Source organism: Platichthys flesus, chromosome 7 (genome assembly GCF_949316205.1).
Source record: "Platichthys flesus chromosome 7, fPlaFle2.1, whole genome shotgun sequence".
In the NCBI taxonomy this organism is placed as follows: Eukaryota; Metazoa; Chordata; class Actinopteri; order Pleuronectiformes; family Pleuronectidae; genus Platichthys; species Platichthys flesus.
In genome coordinates this window covers 519,327-545,223 of record NC_084951.1, presented here as the reverse complement: position 1 = coordinate 545,223, position 25,897 = coordinate 519,327, and the positions used below count along the sequence as shown (strand labels likewise).

General features: G+C 40.2%; 2 protein-coding genes across 3 annotated transcripts in view; one reads left to right on the top strand and one right to left on the bottom strand.

Annotated features, from left to right (window-relative positions):
* The window catches only part of LOC133957355 (ephrin type-B receptor 2-like), a 39,573-nt gene extending 18,849 nt beyond the window's left edge, over nucleotides 1–20,724 (top strand). The window contains exons 4-6 of the mRNA XM_062392897.1: nucleotides 10,302–10,457; nucleotides 20,011–20,346; nucleotides 20,540–20,724. Coding sequence (XP_062248881.1) covers nucleotides 10,302–10,457; nucleotides 20,011–20,346; nucleotides 20,540–20,673 — 626 coding nt within the window. The 3' untranslated portion in view covers nucleotides 20,674–20,724. The remainder of the gene's footprint in view (nucleotides 1–10,301; nucleotides 10,458–20,010; nucleotides 20,347–20,539) is intronic.
* Nucleotides 1–25,897, bottom strand: part of asxl1 (ASXL transcriptional regulator 1) — a 271,209-nt gene that overhangs the window by 136,880 nt on the left and 108,432 nt on the right. The gene's annotated exons all lie outside the window — the stretch shown is intronic.

The following is a 25,897-nucleotide window of genomic DNA, read 5'->3' as shown; positions in this document are numbered from 1 at the left end:
GTACCATGCCTCAGGAACAAAAACAACAGGTTTTACAGGTAGGTTTGTAAACCGAAACTCGACATTTGAACAGAAGTGGTATGCAAACAACTGCCAAATATGTCTGCAAGGATGTGCAACAGAATGTGCTAGCGCTTAGCATGCTTGATTAACGTCTGAGCAGCAGTATGAAAGATGGATATAAACAGTCAAAAGATTACCTGTCCCTTGACATACAATGCGATGACAAGGCAAAGTAATAAATGTGGGGTATTTGTCACGGTTGCAACTTGAATCTTGCAATTAGAGCAGAGCAGTATTGATTTAGATTAATGAGCAGAGCTGCATGTCTTGCGGTCTAGAAGTCAAAGTGCTTAACCATGCTCAGCCAGCGTAAGCACCTCACAAGCCCCTTAAGCCCTGCCTCCATTAGATCCAGATTTCAGTGAGGTGTTGTGCACCTAACTCACAATTTCCACATGTTATTTTTGAGATACAATTACAATTACTTATTAAAAATGTTTATCAAATCACTAGTTCATCAGTTAGTGATCAGTGCATGGTCACAAAGAATAGGGCCGCCTTTCCGGAGAGGCGGTGGTCTAGTGGCAGAAACTTGGATTATGGGCAGAAAAGGTCTCTGGTTCGACTCCACGGAGAAACAACAAAAAGACTAAGCTTGATTGATCTGTCCAAAAATCCAAGAGAATTCTCCGTACCCTGTCTTAAAAGCAGAGGATAAATTAACCTACCATTGCATGAGTGTGTTGTGCATGTCTGTGCATGTGTTTGGTATAAATAAACGTATCTTAATATACACGGTGGGCAGGGTCATCTTCTTCACTCTGGCGCTTTTCAATTATTTTGGTCATTAAGATAAATAATTAATTAATAATATATTTGTTATGTGTTTGTTTTATATGCATGTTTAGTATTTGCAAACCGCAAGGTGTTTGTCCACATGGTGAATCGTAGGGCAAATCAATATTTTGTGTGATTGTTTCCCTTTGGAATTTGCTTTACTTGGTTCCAGACTAAAATATCTCAGGCAAATATTTGAAAAGTTGCAGTTGATATAAATGTTTTAGGTCCCCACCATGTGACAGAGGTGGGACCAAGTCATTTTTTTGCAAGTCCCAAGTAAGTCTCAAGTCTTTGCCCTCAAGTCCCGAGTCAAGTCCCAAGTCAAGACAGGCAAGTCCCGAGTCAAGTCCAAAGTCAAGACTGACAAGTCTCAAGTCAAGTCCAAGTCCTGCAGTTTGAGTTTCGAGTCTTTTCGAGTCCTTTTGATCACTGAGTAATAATATATTTACACAGATCATGTATGCTTTTAAAATCTGTATTTATTTATTTATTAAAACAAGTGCAATTGAAATTACAGAAAAAAATTTTGCAAGAATATTCTACATTTTAAACCACTCCTACAGAATGAACACATTTGAAAAAACAAGTGCAACTGTTATTATTTGTACAAAAGTGCTAACATTGTATTTTGCATTTTAACTAGTTCCACAGCAGTTTCTGTCCTGTCCTGTGTTTATCTCATCTCATTTATCTCACCTCATATTGTCTGTGTGTGTGTGTACATGTGAGAAACATAACAAATACATGAACATGAACATTTCTGTCCTGTCCTGTGTTTATCTCATCTCATTTATCGTACCTCATATTGTCTGTGTGTGTGTGTACATGTGAGAAACATAACAAATACTTGAACATAACAATGAACAGGGTTGTGCTTTTTATATGTCAGGGCCCTATGCTGAATTGCATTTGCAAAAGACCAAATTGGCCAAAAGTCTGTCAGTCATTTGTGCACGATGTGGACGTAGTATGATTCCACCCAGTGCCGCTGCGAGCCATTTTGGTGCCCTAAGCATAACTCCTCTATGATTACATTAAATAATCATCAATAAGTACAAACAAGAATAGTCAATCTTCTTTAACTTTTTTTGAGCAATTTAATATATCTCTTGTTCTGCCTTTTTTGTGATATACATGGCTAAAAGGTACCTAATATTTCTATACTGAAATAATATCGGCATTATAATTGTAAGCTAATTTATTTAATGACGTTATTGTTGAGGGTTGATTTGTATTTCCGGTTTCAAGTGGGTTGTTGGTAGTGACTCTTATTTTGAAAGGGGGTTTTAAAGGAAGTGGGTGCTGTGATGAGTGAAGTTGTAAAATGAACGGAGAATAAACGGGTGTGCTGTCCCGAGCGCATGACCTGCTCTCGTGTCCTTTGTCGGCTGAAGCCGGACTTATGATACAACCAAACGCTCGGCTACATAATTATAATAACTATGATAATTTTTCAGTTGCTTTTTTTTGGTGCCCCCTCAGGACTTGGTGCCCGACGCTCAGCGCGTAGTGCGCGTTTTGGAGCGGCGGCGCTGCACACACACACAGACGCACACAAACACGATGACAGATACAGAGCGCTCCTTAATAACATACTTTTTAATCTTTGTGTTTTGGGGAAAGGAGCAAGTCTTATCAAGTCAAACGGCTCAAGTGAAGTCACGAGTCATTGATTTTGAAGTCCAAGTCGAGTTGCAAGTCTCTTTACATTTTGTCAAGTTGAGTCTAAAGTCATCAAATTCATGACTCGAGTCTGACTCGAGTCCAAGTCATGTGACTCGAGTCCACACCTCTGCCATGTGATAAGAATGACTTCACTGATTCCCTTTACTTTAATCTTGTAAAGCCATGAGCCAGAGGTGTCATGCCTCAGTGTGGACATATGTTGTCACTGATAAAAAGTCTGGCTATCAGTAGGATTCATTGTCTGGGGATGATAATAATAATAATAATCATAATAAACTGTTTTTATTTAGCAGGTATTTTTATTCTTTTGGAAGTATATTGTTAAAAGATATGTCTAAAGGTTTCTTGCTTTCAAGGAGACTGTTACTCAGTTTTGGTAATTAGCAAAGGCTGCCTTACTGTGTATTTTAATTCTGGAAAAAGGAATCATCAATGATTTAAGTCATATTTTTAGGCATTTCTGCTGATTAGATCCAGAAAAAGAGCCAGTTAGTTAAAGATTAGTTATACAATTTAACTTTAATTATGGGACATACAGGCAACCAGTGGAGAGAACACTTGCTGCTACCAATAGCCTTCTGAGACTATTTCACTTCTGTCCGTCCTGGGAGAGGGATCCCTCAAATGTGGCTCTCTCTGAGGTTTCTATGTATTTTTACCCTGTTAAAAGGGTTTTTAGTAGTTTTTCCTTACTCTTCCTGAGGGTTAAGGACAGAGGATGTCACACCCTGTTAAAGCCCTATGAGACAAATTGTAATTTGTGAATATGGGCTATACAAATACAATTTGATTGATTGATTGATTGATATCATGAGGCAGCACATATAACTATTTCCAAATAATGTGTAGCAACAGCCCCCCTTTACAGACATTCATATGGTGTTAAGGAATGTGCTGACTAGCGCTCCCTAAAGTGCAGCCCCGGCACCAGGATAGGCCGACATGTAGAGGTGCATCTCAATAAATTAGAATATCATGGAAAAGTTTGTTTATTTCGATAATTAAATTCAAAAAGTGCAACTCATATATTATATAAATTCATTATACACAGAGTGAAATATATCACGTGTTTATTTCTTTTAATTTGAATGATTATGGCTTACAGCTAATGAAAACCCAAAATTCAGTATCTCACAAAATTAGAAAATTGTTCAATATTGGAGACTCACGATGTCCCACTCTAATCAGCTTATTAACTCAAAACACCTGCAAAGGTTTCCTGAGCCTTTAAATTGTCTCTAGGGCTGGTTCAGTAGGCTACACAGTCATTGGGAAGACTGCTGACTTGACAGTTGTCCAGAACACAGTCATTCACACCCTCCACAAGGAGGGTAAGCCACAAAAGGTCATTGCTAAAGAAGCTGGCTGTTCACAGAGTGCTGTATCCAAGCATATGGAAGGATAAGCATAAGGAAAAAGTGTGGTAGAAAAAGGTGCACAAGCAACAGGGATAACCGCAGCCTTGAGAGGATTGTGAAGACACTGCCATTCAAGAATTTGTGGGAGATTCACAAGGGGTGGACTGAGGCTGCAGTCAGTGCATCAAGGGCCACCACGCACAGACGTATCCAGGACATGGGCTACAACTGTTGTATTCCTTGTGTCAAGCCACTCCTGAACCAGAGACAACGTAAGAAGCGTCTTACCTTGGCTAAGGAGAAAAAAGGACTGGACTGTTGCTCAATTATCCAAAGTCGTCTTTTCAGATGAAAGTAAATGTTGCATTTCATTTAGAAATCAAGGTCCCAGAGTCTGGAGGAAGAGTGGAGAGGAACAGAATCCAAGTTGTTTGAAGTCGAGTGTGAAGTTTCCACAGTCTGTGATGATTTGGGGAGCCATGTCATCGGCTGGTGTTGGTCCACTGTGTTTTATCAAGTCCAAAGTCAACGCAGCCGTCCACCAGGAAATTTTAGAGCAGTTCATGCTTCCTTCCGCTAACAAGGTTTATGGAGATGCTGATTTCCAGCAGGACTTGGCACCGGCCCACACTGCCAAAATTACCAATACCTGGTTTAATGACAATGGTATCACTGTGCTTGATTGGCCAGCAAACTCGCCTGACCTGAATCCCATAGAGAATCTATGGGGTATTGTCAAGAAGAAGATGAGAGACACCAGACCCAACAATGCAGACGAGCTGAAGGCTTCTCTCAAAGCAACCTGGGCTTCCATAACACCTCAGCAGAGCCACAGGCTGATCGCCTCCATGTCCCGCCGCATTGATGCAGTAATTCATGCAAAAGGAGCCCCGACCAGGTATTGAGTCTATATATATATATATATATGAACATACTTTTCAGTAGGCTGACATTTCTGAATTAAAAATCCTTTGTTTTATTGATCTTATGTATTATTCCAATTTTCTGAGATAGTGAATTTGGTGTTTCATTAACTGTAAGCCATAATCATCAAAATTAAAATAAATAAATGCTTGAAACATTTCACTCTGTGTAATGAATCTATATAATTTATGAGTTTCACTTTTTGGATTTGAAATATCTAAATAAATCAACTTTTCCATGATATTCTAATTTATTGCACCTGTGCAAAAATCGGTAGGGCCATTTTAGAAATTTTTACTTTGATGAACTAGGGCTTTCATCAGATCAACTTCATATTGAAATGAGTGTCATCTCAACAAGATGGAGTTATAAACCTCAAATATATAAGCCTCAAACCTCATTCACACATTCACAGTCCCGCCCTGATCAGATCCATGTGTCGATGTTCACTCATCATTTCAGCGCCACCTGAAATGTTTTATTTCACTGTTGTGCTTTTCCCTTTGCTTTCCATAAACTCACAGATCTCCTCAGGCAACTGGAAAAATCTTTCAAGCACCTTTCCCTGGCTTAGCCATCGCAGATGCTGATGCTGTCCTACTATGCCTTGCTACGGTCAGCATACACAATGGAAACTTTCTCGTAGATATCATCTGGGTTGCTTGATGATGGCACCTGTGTCGCCGGTCACGTTGAATCTGAGCTGAACAGCTATATTGTTTTCTAACCAGTGGTTGCCTTAGCACAACTTTTAAAGGAAATGTTTCAATGAGCCTGTCTCATCAAACTGGTCTTGGCGAAATGTAAGAATTCCTCTGTCTTTCCATAATGATCATCATCATCATCGCTTGTGTCAATATAATCACCCTGGCAGGCTGCACGCGCTGGGCAGCTGCGCGGTTCAGACTGAGCCCTCCGCATGCCGGGCTGGCCATATTCACACCAGCCAAATTCCACGCACTGTTGTGTTGCGCTCGGTTGAGCTTGTAATCCATAATACTGTGTTGCATGTTTAGAGGTGGATGCTATGTTCATTAAACAGTCACAATTTCACTGAAAAAATGCTCATAAAATGTCTGTGGGCACTCGCTGATTTGTCGGCATGACAAAATGGTTGGAGAGCACCAGTGATGGTGGGCGGCCGGCGTTAGCTTCATGCTAGTCACGAATGAGGTAGTGCTGTAGCCATGTCTGACATATCCACCGTTCGCCTGGTTAAAAATGTCCATGTTAGCTCGGGCAGTCTCTTTAATATCCACCAAGACATCCTGCCTTCATGTCTCTGTTAGAAGACCCCTGGAGTGAAACCCCAGATGTGAGAAGTTCAGGCTTCAAGAGGCCATAAATTCTGAGTCCCTAAGCAATAATCGTTAACCTAAAGTTGCCCTTTTAGATTAACAATCTGGTCATTCTTCCACATACACGTCTGTTCATGCAATCATCACATACATAACTGCAAAATGTCCATTACATTAACTGGAGAAACTTCTAGAAGCCTCAACCAGTTGGGGTGAGCAGAGATGTGGGTGAAAAAGAGCTGAGAGAAGAGAGAGAAGGTGGGAGAGGAAAGACTGAGGAGAGACACCAGGAAGTTTTGTGTAACCATCATATTTAAAGGGGACATATTATGAACATTTCTCTTTTTTAGTGCTTCTACACGTTAATTTGGGTATCTGGCATGTCTACCGTCCCAAAAACTCAGAAAAAAAAAAAAAAATGGAGTACGTCGAATGGGATAACGACCGAAATAAACGTCATAGTCTCACCATGCCCATGTAGGGAGTCTCGCTACATGGCCTTGGACGAGCGAGCTAACGCTAGCCGGGCTCCACAGGCTAGGGTTGCCAACTCTCTGAAAAATAAGGGACACCTCATTGGTAGGGCTGGCCGACCGGATTGCCTTCACCCTTCCTGGCGTGGTGAATTTTTTTAACCCCTTTTTTGTCAGAATTGATTTAGATGCATATTTTTGAGTGAAATGAACACATGGGAAACAAATTATTATCCAGCAATTCACTTTAATAATAAACTAAATTAACTGAATAAAGTACAAATCTTTCTTAAACAGAAACCTGTCTTGCTTAACTTAAAACTGTATACATTAATATAAAACAATAGATAGAAAGCAGAACATCCATCCTGAAATAGTGCAATAGTGCTCGCGAGCTAACGAGCTAACCAGGTTATCGCGGTGGAGCCTGGCTAGCATAAGCTCGCTGCTGCTACCCGTCAGACATATAAGTGGTCGCATAAAAAAGGGACCCCCTGGACACCTCTAAACGTTGACTCAACAGTGTGGAAAGCTGCTGTTGCTGCGCCAGCTCAAGCTCCCACTGCTCCCACTGCCGGGCTGCGCTAGGGAGCTGGGGACCTCGCAGCCAGGCTCACCGGGGTGAGGGGGGCGGGGCAGTCAAATCAGGTCAATCTGAGGAGGGTTGTTTTAGACAGGGTAAAAAGGGTGCTGTTTTAAATGATCAAGGGTATTTTGACCAAAATATTTTACATACATTTCATTGACGCCGGGTTCACACCGGACGCGTAAGCGACGGCGAAGCGAGGCGTAAGCGCAGCGCCAATCCTCTGGCTCCCATCCACTCCCATGTTAAATCTTTGTGCTGAACACACCGGAGGCTGAAGCGTAGCGTCGTGCCGCGGCTGCCTAGCGCTGTGCAGCGATCGGTTCGGCGTCGAGTCTATTTTTTCCGGTTGACGCGAGCGTATCGCAACAGGGAACACACTGAAAAATGATTTTAAACGATATTGACGACATATTTTTTATGAGATAAATGATCAAATATGCATCCCATACTTTGTATTCACCTTCTGTTGTCCAGGAGTTTTAATTTTAACACTTTTACCGAACACATTATTAAATGTCCCCCTCTGCCCATCCTCTACAGCCACACAAGCAGTCATAATGATAAAAAGAGAGAGGGGGGGGGGGGGGGGGGTGGACTACGTATTCTCCACATAGGCTTGAGTCGAGAAAACGTAATTTACCCTCGATACCCGACATTTAACGGAGCAAACAGCAGAGAGGTTCTTCAACATGGATGACATTAAATTAATAATTGAAGTGGAGAAGTACAGTGAGTTGTATGATCCTCGGAACATGTTGTATAAAGACAACACTAAAAAGAACACATGTTGGGACGCGGATGCAGTTAATTTTGGAGCAACAAGTAATTATATGCTTGAAAAAAATTATTAAATGCCGTTATTACTGCAGGCTGATAACAGCCGGCGCTTTAGGGATTAGTGCTACCGCCTCGCTTCCGCGTCGCTTCCGCGTCCGGTGTGAACCCGGCGTAAGACCCCAAGGAACCATATCAACTGTGGTAAAATGGGCATAATATGTACCCTTTAAGTTCTTGCTGATAATGAGTCATTGTGAAGACTGTGACTTTTCATCAAAGATTCTCTTACAGATATATTTTGTCTGCTTCAAAATCCTCATGTTTTGTGCTAAGGACATCTACACACAGGGGCGGACTGGCCATCGGGAATACCGGGGACATCCCCGGTGGGCCGATGGCCGAAAATATAAATCCAACGGCCCATCACTATGATGTACCGGCCCACGCCCATCATCGCATCAGCCCTACAATGGTTGAAACAGCGGCACAAGCGTAATTTTCTCCAAGAGCTATACCTATCTGTTCGCACTGACTGGTTTTATACTGCTACTCGCAATCGGTCTTCACACTCATGGTGACTATTTTTCGATTTTTTTTTAAGTGTCTTTTAATATGTGTTTTACAGACTTCGGAAGTCCAAAGTAAGAAAAGATCTCCACCTTATTAATAAACACCTCTAAATTGGTTCTTACACAGCCGAAGTGTAGAGAATTTGGATTTGCATACATACACGCAACGCGGCACCCAGTTATACGCATGCGCACCGCCGTGTATTGAGTGGGCCGGTCTGACAGAAACTCCCGGGCCACTTTTTTCCCCCAGTCCGCCCCTGTCTACACAGCAATATTCAATTCTATTTGGATAGCGCCAAATTATAATATACAATACCTCATGCCACTTTAAATAGAAATTCAAGATCCACAATGAGCAAGCAGATATAGTCCCAGCGCCACTTACTGGTAACAAATATTTATAATTTTATATCCCTCTCCCAGCAAGTTGACCAGCCTTCTGAGCTTGATGTTCTTTTTACCCCGTTAAAGTTTTTTTGGTTAATTTTTCCTTACTCTTGTTGAGGGTAAAGGGCAGAGGACGTCACAATGAAATGAGGCCTGGACTGAAAACATCTATACACCAAAACTTGGTTTGGGTGTGGAGAAGTGATGCAATGGCACCACCTACAACACTAACCATAACGGCTCCTGGACCACTTTTCAATAGTTCACAGTTATGAATCGTGGCACAAACTCTGTTACTCACAAAGTATGCATTCTATACAAATTGAAAATCTATTATATAATAGTGAAAGAAATTTGAGTAGTTGTATAACAACAATGGCTTGAATGAAAAAATGAGAATGATTATTTTCTTTGCTTAGGATTGAGATTGTGATTCTCTCTCAGTTTTTCTTTCAAAATAAATGTTAATTGTGCTAATTGAGCTGGTCGTGAAAGCAAGGTAGACCTTAGATAGGTCGCCAGTATCACAGGACCAACCATCCACACCTGCAGTTAACTAAGAGTAACCTGAATTACTTTGGACTTAGATATTTTACATCTATGTTCATGTCAGTAATCAGTTATTTACAAAAAAAGTACTACAATCCATTGCAATACATTTTAACCTCAACATATGACATTCAGTGTTGTTATATTGTGCTGGAGTAAATCCAACTCTACAGTATTTGCTGTGCTGTATTTATCATCACATAATATAATTTGTAAGTGCTGCCCATAGATGCACTGTATGAATGGGTAAATGGATGAAATGCAAAACTGTACTGTAAATCATTTTGAGTAGTCATCAAGACTTGAAAAGCGCTATATATTTACAGACCATTTACCATTTACATTCAAGGTCACAGTGGCATAGAATTGTTATCAAGATATGTTAACAAAAATAATGCTTTCCTGCTTTCTCCTGTTATGTCTTTCTTGTCTTGTTAATCTTGCCTCTGCTTCACATTCATGACGTCATGTTTTATTGACCTAATGGACAACAGAACTGAGGATCTGAGGGCGTCCCAGTACATGTCACTTCAATGCACTGACCTTTATGAGATTCAGACATTTGGGCTATCATGACTAAACATATGCGATATGAGAGTTGAACAGGATTTTATAATCTGACTACTAGTTATCTGAAGGTTATCACATTGAAACAGTCAATAACTAATCTAATCAAATAGCTAAATGAATTCATAATACCAGTGTGGATTGATTTGACATGAACCTGTTTGTCTTTTACTATTTTATGGTGTACCATTTGATTGGTTCCTAAGCCTAATCTTTTTTTCTCTCTTTTTTCCTATTTTCACTATGTTCCCTGTACCGGCTGTTTATCCCCCTTATAGCTTGTGTATCAGGTTTCTTTAAGGCCTCACAGGGAGACCAAAAATGTCTGCAGTGCCCCATTAACAGTCGAACCACAAGCGAGGGAGCAACTAACTGTGTCTGCCGCAGCAACTTCTACCACTCTGACTCTGACCCTCCGCAGATGCCCTGTACTAGTATGTATATACCAACTGTCATGAAATTACATATATGGTTTGCAGTGAACCAGCTGTGAACAGCAACTCACATAATTTAATAGAAGCAATTCTAGGGTGAGATCTCAAAGGGAACTAAGCCCCTAATGAGAATGTAACATGCATACAGTGGCTTGCAGTACCACACAGTGTTTAAACCTTTGCTAAATCACAAAATCTACTTGATTACACTTAATACTTTAATATTTTTCTATGTAAAATTATTTAATTTGTGATGGTAATACATTTGGTAAATAATGAATATGAAATATACTGGTGTCCCTCAATCCACTGGTGCTCATGGAAGGGAATACATACTTAAAAAAAAATATTTTGAGGAAAACTTATGTCGAAAAAAGAATGGCATGAAGAATCAAGGTCCAGGCACTCAAAGTGGTTTGAAAAATGTAAAAGGCCTTTGTTTAAATGAAATTTGGGCTTTAAAATAAACCAACAGGTATGCTTGAAAAAAATTATTAAATTCCGTTATTACTGCAGGCTGATAACAGCCGGCGCTTTAGGGATTAGCGCTACCGCCTCGCTTCCGCGTCGCTTCCGCGTCCGGTGTGAACCCGGCGTAAGACCCCAAGGAACCATATCAACTGTGGTAAAATGGGCATAATATGTACCCTTTAAGTTCTTGCTGATAATGAGTCATTGTGAAGACTGTGACTTTTCATCAAAGATTCTCTTACAGATATATTTTGTCTGCTTCAAAATCCTCATGTTTTGTGCTAAGGACATCTACACAGCAATATTCAATTCTATTTGGATAGCGCCAAATTATAATATACAATACCTCATGCCACTTTAAATAGAAATTCAAGATCCACAATGAGCAAGCAGATATAGTCCCAGCGCCACTTACTGGTAACAAATATTTATAATTTTATATCCCTCTCCCAGCAAGTTGACCAGCCTTCTGACCTTGATGTTCTTTTTACCCCGTTAAAGTTTTTTTGGTTAATTTTTCCTTACTCTTGTTGAGGGTAAAGGGCAGAGGACGTCACAATGAAATGAGGCCTGGACTGAAAACATCTATACACCAAAACTTGGTTTGGCTGTGGAGAAGTGATGCAATGGCACCACCTACAACACTAACCATAACGGCTCCCTTTTTCTATTTCATAAGAAAAATGTAAAAGGCCTTTGTTTAAATGAAATTGGGGCTTTAAAATAAACCAACAGGTATCAGATTATTCCTTCATCAGGGTTTACTGACACACAGAGACAAAGAGTAAATATTTGCAGTCACTAAAGGGGTGCAGGGTGAAAACATGCAGTATTTTACCTTGCCTTTACGGGCATTGCACAATAATATAGAAAATGGAGAAGACAAGGTCCTCCCACATTTGTAGTATTGTTTGATATAATGTTTACCTTACTGCTACATTTAAGTGTTTGTTATCTATCATGGATTCTGCCCTCATCTCTCTTCTTGCTGCACTATCCATAATGGTGTTCATGATGGCCAGCTCCATTCATTTACAAATCAATATTTTCGATTGGTCGTGCCCCGAGAGGCCACAGAAAAAGATAAAAAATGTGTGTCAGTCTCTGGAGAAGGTTTTTACTGTTAGTCTGTTTAAATTAAGGCCCAAACACTCACTGTGCAAGGACCCTTTGCTTTTTTTTTGATTTATGTTCTCAGTTCACCGCGTTTAAGACCTTTTGTTCAGTCACAACCATAGACTGAATGAGTAACAACACACTAGACGAAAAGCAGAATTTACGTCAAAGGAAATCTCTTGGAACTCACCTAATCCCTTGCAGTTTGTGATTGTTTACACGACATGACTTCCACGTTCTTCCGCGACGATAACCGTAGGGAAGTGGAGTAAACGAACCGCGAGGGGGGGGGTCAAGAAAACACCGGGGGGAAGGTGTGATATAATTAGCATATGAATCGGGGTGAAGCCGCTGGTAAGAGCCTCTCTCGATTCACTATTGGAGGAAACCACAGACCCTATGTTACAAAAAGTCACTCGTGATTGGCTGGTAGAAGTGCTGCTAATGGTCACTCTGGGTCATTGCAGTGCACACATGGGTAAACCCCTCCCACATAATATTAATAATAAAAATGCATATATAGTTGTTACTAATAATGTATATATTAATATATATTATTATTTATTAGTAAGACTTTTTCCAAAAGCACTTCAGTTAATTAAGACTATACATGCATTCATGTGATGCTTGATGTTATGTGAACATTTTGTACAGAGAAAAAACAGGAACAAGGTATATGATGAGTCAAAGCTTTAATTACATACAGCAAAAATATTGTAGAAACACAACTGGCCTAGCCAGTGAAAAAATAATCAGGTCAGGCTTGAAATGTCTCTTTGCAGGCTCTGGGTCATACGTCCTTTCTGGGACTTTTAGTTTTATTTGAAGTGTGGCACACAGGTCGGTAAGCTCCTGGCCGTGGAAGGATGGATCCATGTCATCTGTCCCGCTTCAATCGGCTGTAATCACAATCAGTACAATTAGCACAATTCAATGACAACATACACCTATACATGTAACTGAAAAAGGATTTAATGAATCTAACCTTACCCTCTTTCTTCTCCAACTCCTCCTGAACTCCTCAATGCTGATGCAAGGTCCAGTTGGATCTACTGGAAGCTCCTTCACACTGGCTCATAGTGTGACTTAGTACATCATAGTATGGGAGAGCGGGGTAATGTGGGACATTTTTTACATTTGCTCCCCTCTAGGCGGGCTAAAATGATATATCCATAAAATGTACACATTTCCCATTACTAGAGGATGTTTTCTAGAAATGAAAATGATCAGAATGTCTTCAGGACAAAGGGCAGTGAAAATATGATTGTTGTAAACAAAGTGGTCTTGTGTCCCACTTTACCCCAGCTACGGGGTAAAGTGGTCCACCTACTTTTTCCACTTTAAAACTACCATAACAACACATGTTTTAATAGTTAAAATCCCGACAGCTAGATGGACAACCACTAACATCGGACTAGTAACAGAATCATGGGGATTGGTCAATTAAGCACATTTATAATTTTATGATTCATGTGATCTCTTGCACTAGGTTGTCCTCCTGGTGTATAGTTTCTTGGCATGATGGCTTTTTTACAATGTTTATGACATTAAAAACAAAACATATATAATGTAATATAACACTAAAATATGTTTAAGACTAAACTTAACTTGAGCTTTATGGCGGGGTAAAGTGAGACAGTGTTTCACTTTGTGAGACAGTGTTTCACTTTACCCCAGAGCATTTGTCCCACTTTACCCCACAGCCACCGTTTTAGAAAAAACAACATCTCTTAGCAATTCAGGCTAATCTTCAGCTAGCATCACTCACATGGTTTTATATGTTGGAAGTTCACCAGCATGTATGATATAAGTTTTTTTACCTGAATCAATTTGTTTTGACACAACAGTTGATTAAGTTCAAAGCAAGAAAATTTACTTTTACATGCAAAAAACAAATTTTTATGAAAAAAACCTACTTTCCACATCACCAGCACCAACTCCTCCTTCATGGCAAGGGGGGAATGGGAGGGGCTTGAAAACATAATGGTCAAATGACCACAAATGTTTTTCCGTTGCCTAGATACAGGGGGTGTCTCACATTACCCGATGTCCCACATTACCCCGCTCTCCCCTACAGGCAGCTGGAAAACAACATGAGTAACATGAATTTATTATTAATAAACGGAAATAGCCTCGCTGCATCACCATTGGAAGTTCCACAGCAAAAAAACAAATTTCTAAACAGTTACTTGCATACAATGGCGTAGTTTTCCGCACTGCAAATCCGGATTTTCAGCGAGTCTCTGCCTAATGTGAAATATTGTGTGCGGGAATCAGGCTGTGAAAACACAATGATGAAATAGATAACAAAGTAATCCTGGAGAGTCTATTTTGAACAGCACGTCTATTGTTAATTTGACCCTTGCTCCGGTTCGTTGTGCTGGCCATTTGCATCAGAGGTGTGAAGAGACCAAGATTTCCTATAAAAATACAATCAGAGAAAGTCAGGTTTATGAAAACACTTAACGAGAACCAACTGTTAAATTTAAGCAGTTCATACATATTTAAACATGCACTAGTTCTGCTCAAGTATCAGATGCTCTATTCTTCTTTTAGCAGCTTTTTCGCTTATCCCACAGTTGTCAAAAAGCTTATAAGATCTAGGAGTTAGCTTAGCAGTTAGCAATGAATTATCTTTTTAGCTCTTATCGTATTTAGGGACTTTGCGCCCGTCTTCTCCATCTCGACTCGTCCACACCGGGTTCGCGGCTTTGCTTTCCCACTCACTCATCTCCTCCTCCAGGGAAACAGTGTAGTGTCGACTTCATTCCTTCGAACCGAGCTAAACATGAGCCAGAAGTTTCATCATGTCTGCGGGAGACTGATGCTTCATTCACGAGGCTGTGATTGGACGAGCCCATCAGGTGATGACGCAAGCGAGTGACGTGAGGTTTTCAGAGTAAAACTGTCCTTTTCATTTTAAAGCAGCGGTTATAACAGTTTTTAAATTTTACTTTTATATGGGATGAGTATGTGACTGAGAACCTGTTTATTCTTTCTGGTGTTAAGTAAATGTACTTACATGATTCTTGCTGATCCGTGTTTGAACTCTCATGGTTGAATGCTCTCGTTGTAAGTGTTGAGTGTTTTAATGGAATACTGAGAAAGTTTAATAACAACAATAAGACAATTGAAGTTCAATTATGAGGGAATTTTAGCAGAGTCTACAGCTTAGTTTGCCATGGACATGTTAATATGGTGCTGTATTTACCAGTTTTTTGGAGGACAGATATTTCTATTGAAAGCCAGTAAAATGTTTGGAGCTTACAGGGCACAGACTCACAATAGCCAGCATATTTCTTCCTGTTGAGCGGATTGCTGGTAGATGTGTGTTTAACAGATCCACTGTTTATTTAACCAACAAAAGTGAAAACGTAACTTTTATCATGCCACTCTGCACAGTGCTTGAGATTTAGGATAGCATTCATGGGCAATTAAGACTAAAGAGGTGGTTTGTCGGTCCTGTCCTGGGATAGAGACTTAATGAGCCTCATTGTTTTGGAGTATAATAAAATGTTGAAATAAACTGCATTGTTTCAAATTGACTTTTGCTCATGGTATACAATGTAATTCATTATAGCACACTTACTTACTTAAGGGAAACAATTTACAATTTCAGGTTTTATATTTATTTTAAGCCTGGTGTACTTACACCAGATAGTTTAGTTGGTACCTAAAAAAGGTGTTATCTGCACTGAGGGAACCAATCCTGTTTTGCATTTTTAAAGCTCAGAGCATTGTCATTTGCATGTGAAAGCCTCCCAGCCTCCCAGCATTCACAGGCCTGTAAAACAGCCAGAAACTGGTAAACCCGCCTCAATTCCTGACAGTTTTCTGTGCTGCCTGCAGATTCCTGTGAACAAAAAAATTCTCCCAAAATTTCATGCAACAGTTAGTGACAAAAACAAAAAAACAGACCCAGAGGAGCTGATATCCAGTTTGTTCGGTCAGTAAACTTTTGTTTTATTTTACAGTCTTTATCTTAACATCTGATCACTAAGCTCCACAAAAATAACTGTGGGTTTCTATGTTTTCTGACCGGAGAAGAGGAAACATTTACGATGCTAACCAAGCTAGCTAGTTTGCTAATAGCGTTGCAATGATGGGCAGTTCCCTCAGGGCTGCTAACCTGTGTTAATCAGGGTTTCAAATTAAGCTAAATTAAAAAGCAGGGCTGTTAACCTGTGTTAACCAGTTGTTTAAATTAACCTCGATAAAAGGTACATTTTAAAAGTCCATGATGATGTGGTGATGTTGTTCCCCCCCCCCCCCCCCTCCAATAAACTGAATTGTAAACTGGTGGATGAATAATAGTAATAAAACTGTTATGCTATGACAACAAGCAAAAAAGCACCGCCTGAGGGATAAAGGAATTACGTTGTAGTGCAGCTCATGTACTCTTTCAGGTAGATGTGCATATCCCTAGCTAGGATGCCAGGATAAATTATGCCCGAACAGAAACTGTTTGGACCAATCAGATTGTCAGGGCGGGCTTTATACGATGATGGACAGATGATCAAAAGTAATGCAATCAACCACATCATCAAAGAGCGCTTGGGTTGAATTTGTTTTCAACAAACATGCCTGCCGCTGGAGAGCTGTGATGTGTAGATGCCGCCATTGACTCTGTTTTAGAAGACATCGACAGCACATTTATTTTCAATGGGGAACAGAGAACGCGGAGGCGACGCCAAAGCGCTAATCCCTATCGCGCCGGCGCTTGGCTGTTCACACCAGACACTGAAGCGACGCTGAACCGCCGGGCAGTGCTAATAATATCACCTATTGATCCAGTAGTATTCAAGCATATACGTACTTGTTGCTCCAACAGTAAGCAACAGCGTCCCAACATTTGTCTTTTTTGGTGTTGTCTTTATACAACATGTGCCGAGGATCATACAACTCACTGTACTTCTCCACTTCAATTAATAATTTAATTTCATCCATGTTGAAGAACTTCTCCGTTGTTTGCTCCGCTAAATGTCGGGTGTCGAGGGTAATTTACGTATTCTCCACTCAAGCCTATGTGGAGAATATGAGCCCCCCCCTCTCTCTCTTTTTATCTTTATCACTGCTTGTGTGGCTGTAGTGGATGGGCAGAGGGGGACTTTTAATAATCATTGGTGCTTCAGCCTCCGGTGTGACCCTCACAAAGGTTTAACATGGGAGTGGATGGGAGCCAGCTGTTATTTAAGGCTTGGCGCTGCGCTTAAGCGTTGCTTTGGCGTCACTTCAGCGTCCGGTGTGAAATAACTCACAATGCCTCGCTTAACATACCTCACATACTACGTTGCTCTGATTGGTTGTAGGTCTATAAAATTGAGACGAGAGGCATTTTTTTTTTCTGGTTCGGTTGAAACACGCCCCATAATCACAGCCCAATGGAGCGGTATCAGACTCACATTCTGACTAGAATTGTGAGTATGACAACGTCAGGCTACAATATCCCTTTTCCCCCAATGCTAACCGGGTTCCAGTTACAGGCTGGTGCAATGTGCTGGTTCGCAGTTGCTTTTTAAGAGGTTAGGTTAGGGTAGGATCAATCGAAACCAGTTTTCTAAACCTTTAACTAATAACTGAAATTGACTTCATAGATCTACAGCAATGAATATATTTCTGTTCATTGTTAAAAAATAATACAATAAAATATTAAACATTGTGGGCCCTAATATGTTTACTGTCTTATATAATTGTATTCATAATATATGTAATATAAATAATAATATATCAAGTTATATAAAATACATCAAACATTTATATTACCAAGCACACAATAGACTTACAATACAGTATTAAAGACTGTTTTACATAAGAAAGTACATAAATATTCATCTTGTGTGTTAATATGTTGCGAGATTTTGGTCCCCCCCAATTTTCACTTCATGCCTACGGCCTTGTGTTTAAGTAAATTCTTACATGTCGTTAAACTCTAGCATCAATTTTCTGTGTTTTGTTGTTATGACCTGCTGTATGTCTAAAACTAATAAGGTACAACTTCGTGTGTAAGTCTATGTAGATTTGTATTGACGCTGTGAGATTATACAGACGGTGTAGGGAAAGTTACCTACATTAGATTCTAATAGTAACATTAAGTTTTATGATTTCTCCTGGGCTGTGGTTATTTGATTTCTTGGTTCTTGGTCTTTATTTCTACTCTAATCTGATTTTTCAATTCTTATGTGCTAATGTGTGATTGTATTCATTTATTCTATTTCTCTCTACCGACGTGCTTTTGTATGCTTTTTAATCATCCATGAATCTACCAGAGGCAGATGGACTGAAGCTTTAGTTGATGATGATGATGTGAAACAACTGGACCTTATCCAACTATAACATGACTGGTATCAACAGAAGGAAGACCTTATGTATGGAGCAGAATATTTGTTGCCATTCTTCAAGATGTGGAGGCGAGAGACTGGATAACAATTATTTGTTATCAAAGTGTTTGATTCTCTATATTTTCAGGTTCAGTTTCTTACTTTTACTTAATTTCTGCGGTTTTTAAAACATAACTTTAGCAAATAAGTTATCCACATTAGTAAATGGATCAACTTAAGCAGTGGTAGCCTTGACAGTTAAGTGTTTACCAATGTTACATGAAAAGTCCTCAATTGTAAAAAGCTGGAACTGTACAACCTGAAGTTCACCGGGATAAGTTGTGACTTCCATAACAAATATTTACTTCTTAACGCTTTAAAAGTATGTATTAGTTTTACAAACTCTTAAGTGTTTATTTAACCTCTGATATTTATGATTAAACTGAACTGAGGTCATTTTCCATTGACTACAGCTGTCCTGCCTTTTTTTGCACATTTACTCTTTTCTTCCTTATAATAAATCAAACAGGACATTTTGATGAAATTATTGTTCCAATTGTCATAAAATATTGTAATAAGAAACATAAGGAAAGTATTAACTCATATCTTAACTATGGATGATTGATTTGATCAAAACCAAAATGTAAAAGGCCTGTGATTCATTTCAAAATTCCACACCTTAAATGGTGTGTATTTATATGACACTTTTCTATTCTTGATTAACACTCTTTAGAGTTCAGTTTTACATTCACCCAACCTTATATCACATTAAACTACATTAATTAATTTATATTCCAACAAAAATGTAATAGTTGTGGATCAAGGTAAACATGATCTTCAATGTAGGAAGATTAATCTCTAGTGCTTAGAATTCAGAAAGTATAATTTACAGAAGAAATGTTAGAATTGAGAGAGCACAATAGTAAAGTAGTGTAGTCTTACAGCACTTGATGCAGTTTTCTGTTCACTATAAGAATAACGTCCAAAGCCCAGCAAATCACAAGCTGGTCTTACATATAAAATGTTTAACAGTGTGTGGTTTGACTGTAATGATGGTGATGGAGGAAATATGTAAACAGTCCAGGATCCATTATTCATCACAGTCCATGTAGCAGCTCACATCTGTTCTGATGTCTCTTCATGTTCTGCAGATAAAAAAAAAGGTGTAAGAAAATATTTTACACAACACTAATTAACGTTAGCTCCCACACTATCTTCAGCTGCAACTCATTACTGCTCTGAAATATGTGGACATGTGCACCACTGGCTTTTCAAATTATTAAACATGAACTTTACCTCAGATGATGAAGCCAACTGTGTTAGCAGCTAGTTCTCAGCGCAGTCCGAAGGTCGTTGTGGTCAGTGGCCGTGTAGGTGGGTGTTTTTACAGTCCTCAAGTTGAAAGGTCAGAGGTCAGACCCAGCTCTTCCTTTTTTATCCAAATATGGTAGAGTTCTGCTAATCCTGGCGACAAATCTTCAAGATGGCACTGATCAAATCTAAAATCTTGGCTTCAAAACGAAAGTTCACAAACCAATGGATGATGTCACCCTTGGTTGCCACGTGGTTCTAGATAGGGGAAGTAGATCTAACTATTACCATAGTAAATTACATTAATATTTTTTTTTTTTCTTTTCTTTATCTTCCAGCTGTCCCATCAGCTCCACAAAACGTCATCTCCATAGTAAATGAGACCTCTCTGAGGCTGGAGTGGAGCCAACCACAGGAGGCTGGTGGCCGAGAAGATATGGTCTACAACATCATATGTAAGAGCTGTGATAGTGGACGAGGCGGCTGCACCCGCTGTGGAGACAACGTACAGTTTGTCCCACGCCAGCTGGGACTCACCGACACCAGTGTCCACATCAGCGACCTCCTGGCTCATACCCAGTACACCTTTGAAATACAGGCTGTCAATGGAGTGTCTGACCAGAGTCCATATTCACCACAGTACACATTTGTCAACATCACTACCAACCAGGCTTGTGAGGCTAAGCCATTATTTTGCACAGGATAACTTTACTTACTTTACTTTTTTATGATTTGATTAATGATCATAAGTAGATCTAATACTCTTAGTTCCAATTTTAGTGTCTGTTTCAGCTTCACTGCCCATCAGCTTGTCTGCCCATCAGTACTTACTCAACTGCCTCTAACACTTTCGTACCTTTTCCTCAGCACCATCAGCAGTGTCCATTATCCACCAGGTCAGCAGAACTCCTAATAGTATCACACTGTCCTGGTCTCAGCCTGATCAGCCCAATGGAGTTATCTTGGACTATGAACTGCATTACTATGAGAAGGTACAATAGTTTTCATAATCAGGTTTTATTGCCAAGCAGGTTTACAGATACAGAAAAATAAAAATATAAAACACCGAAAAATAAATTAAATGTAAAAATGTTTTCAATATGTACAGTTAGTCTGTTATTTGCAACGGGAGTTTAAGTGTCACAGGCAGTTCATTGATATGGTCCCAGGTCTTATGATGAGGCCAGCAGCAGTCGGGATAAAACTGTTGTGTCAAGGGTGGAAGGGGTCGGCCACAATCTTACCTGCACGCGTCAGAGTCCTGGAGACGTACAGAACAAGGCATTCAAAAGACTTCATTACCACAGATGTCAGGGCGACAAGTCTGTAGTCGTTAAGTCCTGAAGTTCTGGAGGGATGGGGATAATGGTGGAGGATTTGAAGCATGTTGGCACATGCCATGTCTGAAGTGAGGTGTTAAAAATGTCTGTGAACACTGGAGACAGATGATCGGCACAGTCTCCTGAAGAGCTTGTTAGCGTCCATCTCCAGGATGGAAAGGGGTGACTCTGTGGTGGAGGGGGAAGGGGGCAGTGTTGTGGTCATGCTGAGAGTCACAGACCCCTGCTGAGCTGGTATGGGTGATGCTCTTGGATGAGGGCTGGTCATCGTGGGAAGGGGCGTAGCACAAGATTCTGGGCCTATATACAAGCAGTCTCTGTGGGACCCCTTCCTCTCTCGATTCATGATGTGCCTCCTGCATATTTAAAAATAAATTTCTATTGAAAACAGGGTCAGCTGTACAAATTAATCTGTAGTGTTTGTTGGGATAGTCACTAATGAACATTACACACAAAAAAAGTAAATATGAAATCTCACCACATTTCAATTATCTTTTCTTAGACTTATGACTACTGTTACTTTACGATAGTTAAATTAGGTTTGTTTTGAGTATCATGCTTAGAATAACATTATTTAACATTTATTCAGGTATTTCATACGTTTTCTTACTTTGCTTGGGTTTTGTCCACTTGCATATGATTTCTTAAGTTGCTGTGCGTTGAGCTCTCAGGGCCACCGTACTTACTGCCCTGCTAAACTTTTACTTGGACTCTTTAGACTTGTCCCTGACCCCAGTCCTAAATGCTTCTCCTTCACCGACCTTGACTGTTTGAGTTTGACTGTGAAACAGGGTCAGCGCAGTCCAAAGATGCTTGAAGGTCCTCCACAACCTCCCAAGTCCAATTCAAGCCAATTACATTTAGCAGTCACTGGCAATGCAGAATTTGGGTCTCTTCTAGCAATGTTACAAATATTACACAAGCAAAAATAAAGTATATAAAATAGAATATATATATTCCTTAAAAAGAGTAGTTAAAATATGGTTAGACAAATATGGTGCAGACTTTAGAGGAATTACTGCAGATTGGAGGAGTTAAAAAGTCTTATGGCCTGGGGGATGAAACTATGTTCAGGTTTGGGCCCGGATGCTGCGGTACTGTCGGCTATGGAGGACCATACATGACATAAGTAAAAATAAATAAATAAATAAATGTATCAATAAATACAGAAATAAATAAATAAATGAATAATTAAAAATGGAAATAAATAAATAAATACAGAAATAAATAAATAAATATGTTAATACCAAAAGAAATGTCAAAAGAAATGTCTTAAATATATTTTAACATTTATTTTTTCCCTGATACATTTCCTTTGCATTTGCAGTGTCCTTATGCTAATGAGAAAGGCGGGCCTAACCGCAGTCTCATGCAGGATTGGTCACAGGAGTGTAATGATCCAGCCCTACTACTTCTGCCTTTCAATGCTGGTGTCCAGTAGCTGTTTGCAGCGTTGAGCCAGTTCACACTTAAAATGAACTAGTTCAAGTTCAGAGGGTTAGTTAAGGTTATTTTTTATTGGGATGATTTAGGTGTCAGTAGTCCTGACTGTGAGCGTCACGTCTCGTGTTGTACTGAGCACAAGGAGCGAGCCGAGAGGAGGAAACAGAAACTCCAGCTCGGTACAAACCACCTGCCGCCTCTGCTCTGATCATGAAGCCGCTGATCTCTGAGCAGATGTGACCAGAGAAACTCTGTGTTTCCACTGTTTCCACTGTTCCACAGAGTCACTAACTGGCTGTTTCACGGTGAAGAGCTCAAGTCTCAGTTACTGCCTGTGTCTCTGAGCGAGTGTGTGACGGAGCGCATGGGCTGTGTGTGTTTAGCTCAGTTGACCAATCCTGCTCGAGACTGAGGTTAGGCCCGCCTTTCTCATTCGCATAAGGACACTGAAATCGAAAAATAAAAGTTGGAATAAATGTGGAAATAAATAAATAAATATGGAAATAAATGCAGAATTAAATAAATCAATGTCTTAAACTTATTTCCACATTTATTTATTTATTTCCACTTTTATTGCAACTTTTATTTATTTCCACATTTATTTATTTCCACATTTCAGTGTCCTTATGCTAATGAGAAAGGCGGGCTTAACCTCAGTCTCGAGCAGGATTGGTCAACTGAACTACACACACACACACACAGCCCCTGCGCTCCGTCACACACTCGCTCAGAGACACGGGCAGTGACTGAGACTTGATCTCTTCACCGTGAAGCAGCCAGTTAGTGACTCTGTGGAACAGTGGAAACAGTGGAAACACAGAGTTTCTCTGGTCACATCTGCTCAGAGATCAGCGGCTTCATGATCACAGCAGAAGCTGCAGGTGGTTTGTAACGAGCTGGAGTTTCTGTTTCCTCCTCCTCCTCTCGGCTCGCTCCTTGTGCTCATTACAACACGAGACGTGACGCTCACAGTCAGGACTACTGACACCTAAATCATCCCAATAAAAAATAACCTTAACTAACCCTCTGAACTTGAACTAGTTCATTTTAAGTGTGAACTGGCTCAACGCTGCAAACAGCTACTGGACACCAGCATTGAAAGGCAGAAGTAGTAGGGCTGGATCATTACACTCCTGTGACCAATCCTGCATGAGACTGCGGTTAGGCCCGCCTTTCTCATTAGCATAAGGACACTGCAAATGCAAAGGAAATGTATCAGGGAAAAAATAAATGTTAAAATATATTTAAGACATTTCTTTTGACATTTCTTTTGGTATTAACATATTTATTTATTTATTTCTGTATTTATTTATTTATTTCCATTTTTATTTATTCATTTATTTATTTATTTCTGTATTTATTTATACATTTATTTATTTATTTATTTTTACTTATGTCATGTATGGTCCTCCATAGTCGGCCAGATGGCAACAGGCAAAACAGTTTATGGCTGGGTGAATAGGGCCTTTAATGATCCGGTTGGCCTTCTTCCTACACCCCTGGGTATAGAGGTCCTCCATGGATAGCAGTTCCATCCTGGTGATCTGCTAAGCACCCTCTGTAGAGCCTTATGGTTCAGGGCAGTGCAGCAGCTATACCAGGTGGTGATGCGGCCAATCAGGATACTCTCTATGGTGCACGTATAGAAGTTGCAGAGAATCTTGGAATCCATTTGGGCCTCTGCAGCCTGAGCAGGAAGAATAGCCGCTGTCTGGCCGTCTTTCTGTTCGAGTCTGTGTGGTGGGTCCAGGTCAGGGTTAGGGTTAGGGTCACTGATGTGTGCCCCAAGGAACCTGAAGCTGTTGACTCTCTCCACCGTAGTCCCGATGATGGGGGGGGGGGGGGGTTCTTCACCTTGTCTCTGCCTGTAATCCACGATCAGCTCCAACGTACAGATTGAGGTTGTTGTCCAGATGCCAGGGCTCTGACCCCCTCTCTGTAGGCCATCTCATTGTCGCCGGTGATCAGGCCTATGACGGTTGTGTCATCAGCAAATTGGATTATGTGGGTGGCCACGCAATCATGCATGAACAGGGAATACAGGAGAGGACTAAGCATGCAGCCCTGGTGTTGAGTCAGTGGAGGTGAGTGCTGCTGGGCAGTAGTGGTTCAGGTAGAGTTTTAAAAAAAAAAATCTTCAGAACAGGGACAATGATGGTCTCCTTTTAGCATGTGGGGACAACAGACTAAAGCAGTGAAAGGTTGAAAATGTATCTGCGAGCTGATCTGCACACACCTTGAAAGCTCGGCCAGGGATGCTATCAGGTCCAGGTGACTTGTGTGTGTTAATCCAGTTAAGTGATCTCCAGATACAGAGAAAAAACTAGATCCAATAAACTCAAACAGCTAACAGCAAAAACAAGGTAAACACCAGCAGAAACTAGACACTCACTTCAGAGGGATGATAGAGGAGAAACGACAACAAACTAACAAAGACAAAGGAAGGCTTAGAGACTTATATACACAGGGAGGAAGGGGTAATTGGACATAGGTGAAACACACAAGGAACAGGTGAAGACAATCACAGGGGGAGGAAATGGGAAAAAACTACAAAATAAAATAGGAAACTGAAAACTCAGAGAACACAAATCCAAAACATAAGGAAAACACAGGCACAGGCAAAACAAACCAAGAGTCTATAAACCAAAACCAATAACACTCCTCATACAGGAGGCGAAGTCAGGAGTAATTCGATTAGATTAGATCAGATTCAACTTTATTGTCATTGCATAGTACAAGTACATATACAACGAAATGCAGTTTAGCATCTAACCAGAAGTGCAAAAAAAGGAGTTAAAGTGCAGAGTTTTGTGCGTATTTAAAATGGAATGTAAATAAATAAGATATGTACACTAGCAAATATATATGGAAATAGCAAATATATGGAATAGTTGAGTATTAACAGGTATTTTTTGATAAAAGAACTATGAGCAGTAATAAAGGAAATAGAACAGTATTAACAGGTATTATATGATATAAGAAACTATGAGCAGTAAGTCATATATATGAAATAGTACAGTATTAACAGGTTTTGTATGATATAATAACTATAAGCAAGATAAATATATAAAAATATATAGATATGAATATACTATAGGCAGGATAATACAGTAGTAAAAAAAGTAAAAGTGTAGTGCAAGTGTTAAAATGTTCAGTGTTTGGAAGAGGGTGTGTGTTAAAAGGTAACAGTGTAGTGCAAGTGTTCAAATGTTCAGTGGTAGGAGGAGGGTGTGTGGCCGGGGGGGCTGCTGCTATCACTGCGGTGCAGAGTTCACCAGGGTGACAGCCGCAGGGATGAAGCTGTTCCTGAACCTGCTGTCTGGGAACGGAGGACCCTGTAGCGCCTCCCAGAAGGGAGGAGGGCAAACAGTCTGTGGCTGGGGTGAGAGCTGTCCTTGACAATGCTGCGGGCTCTCCGCAGACATCTCTTGCTCTGGACAAC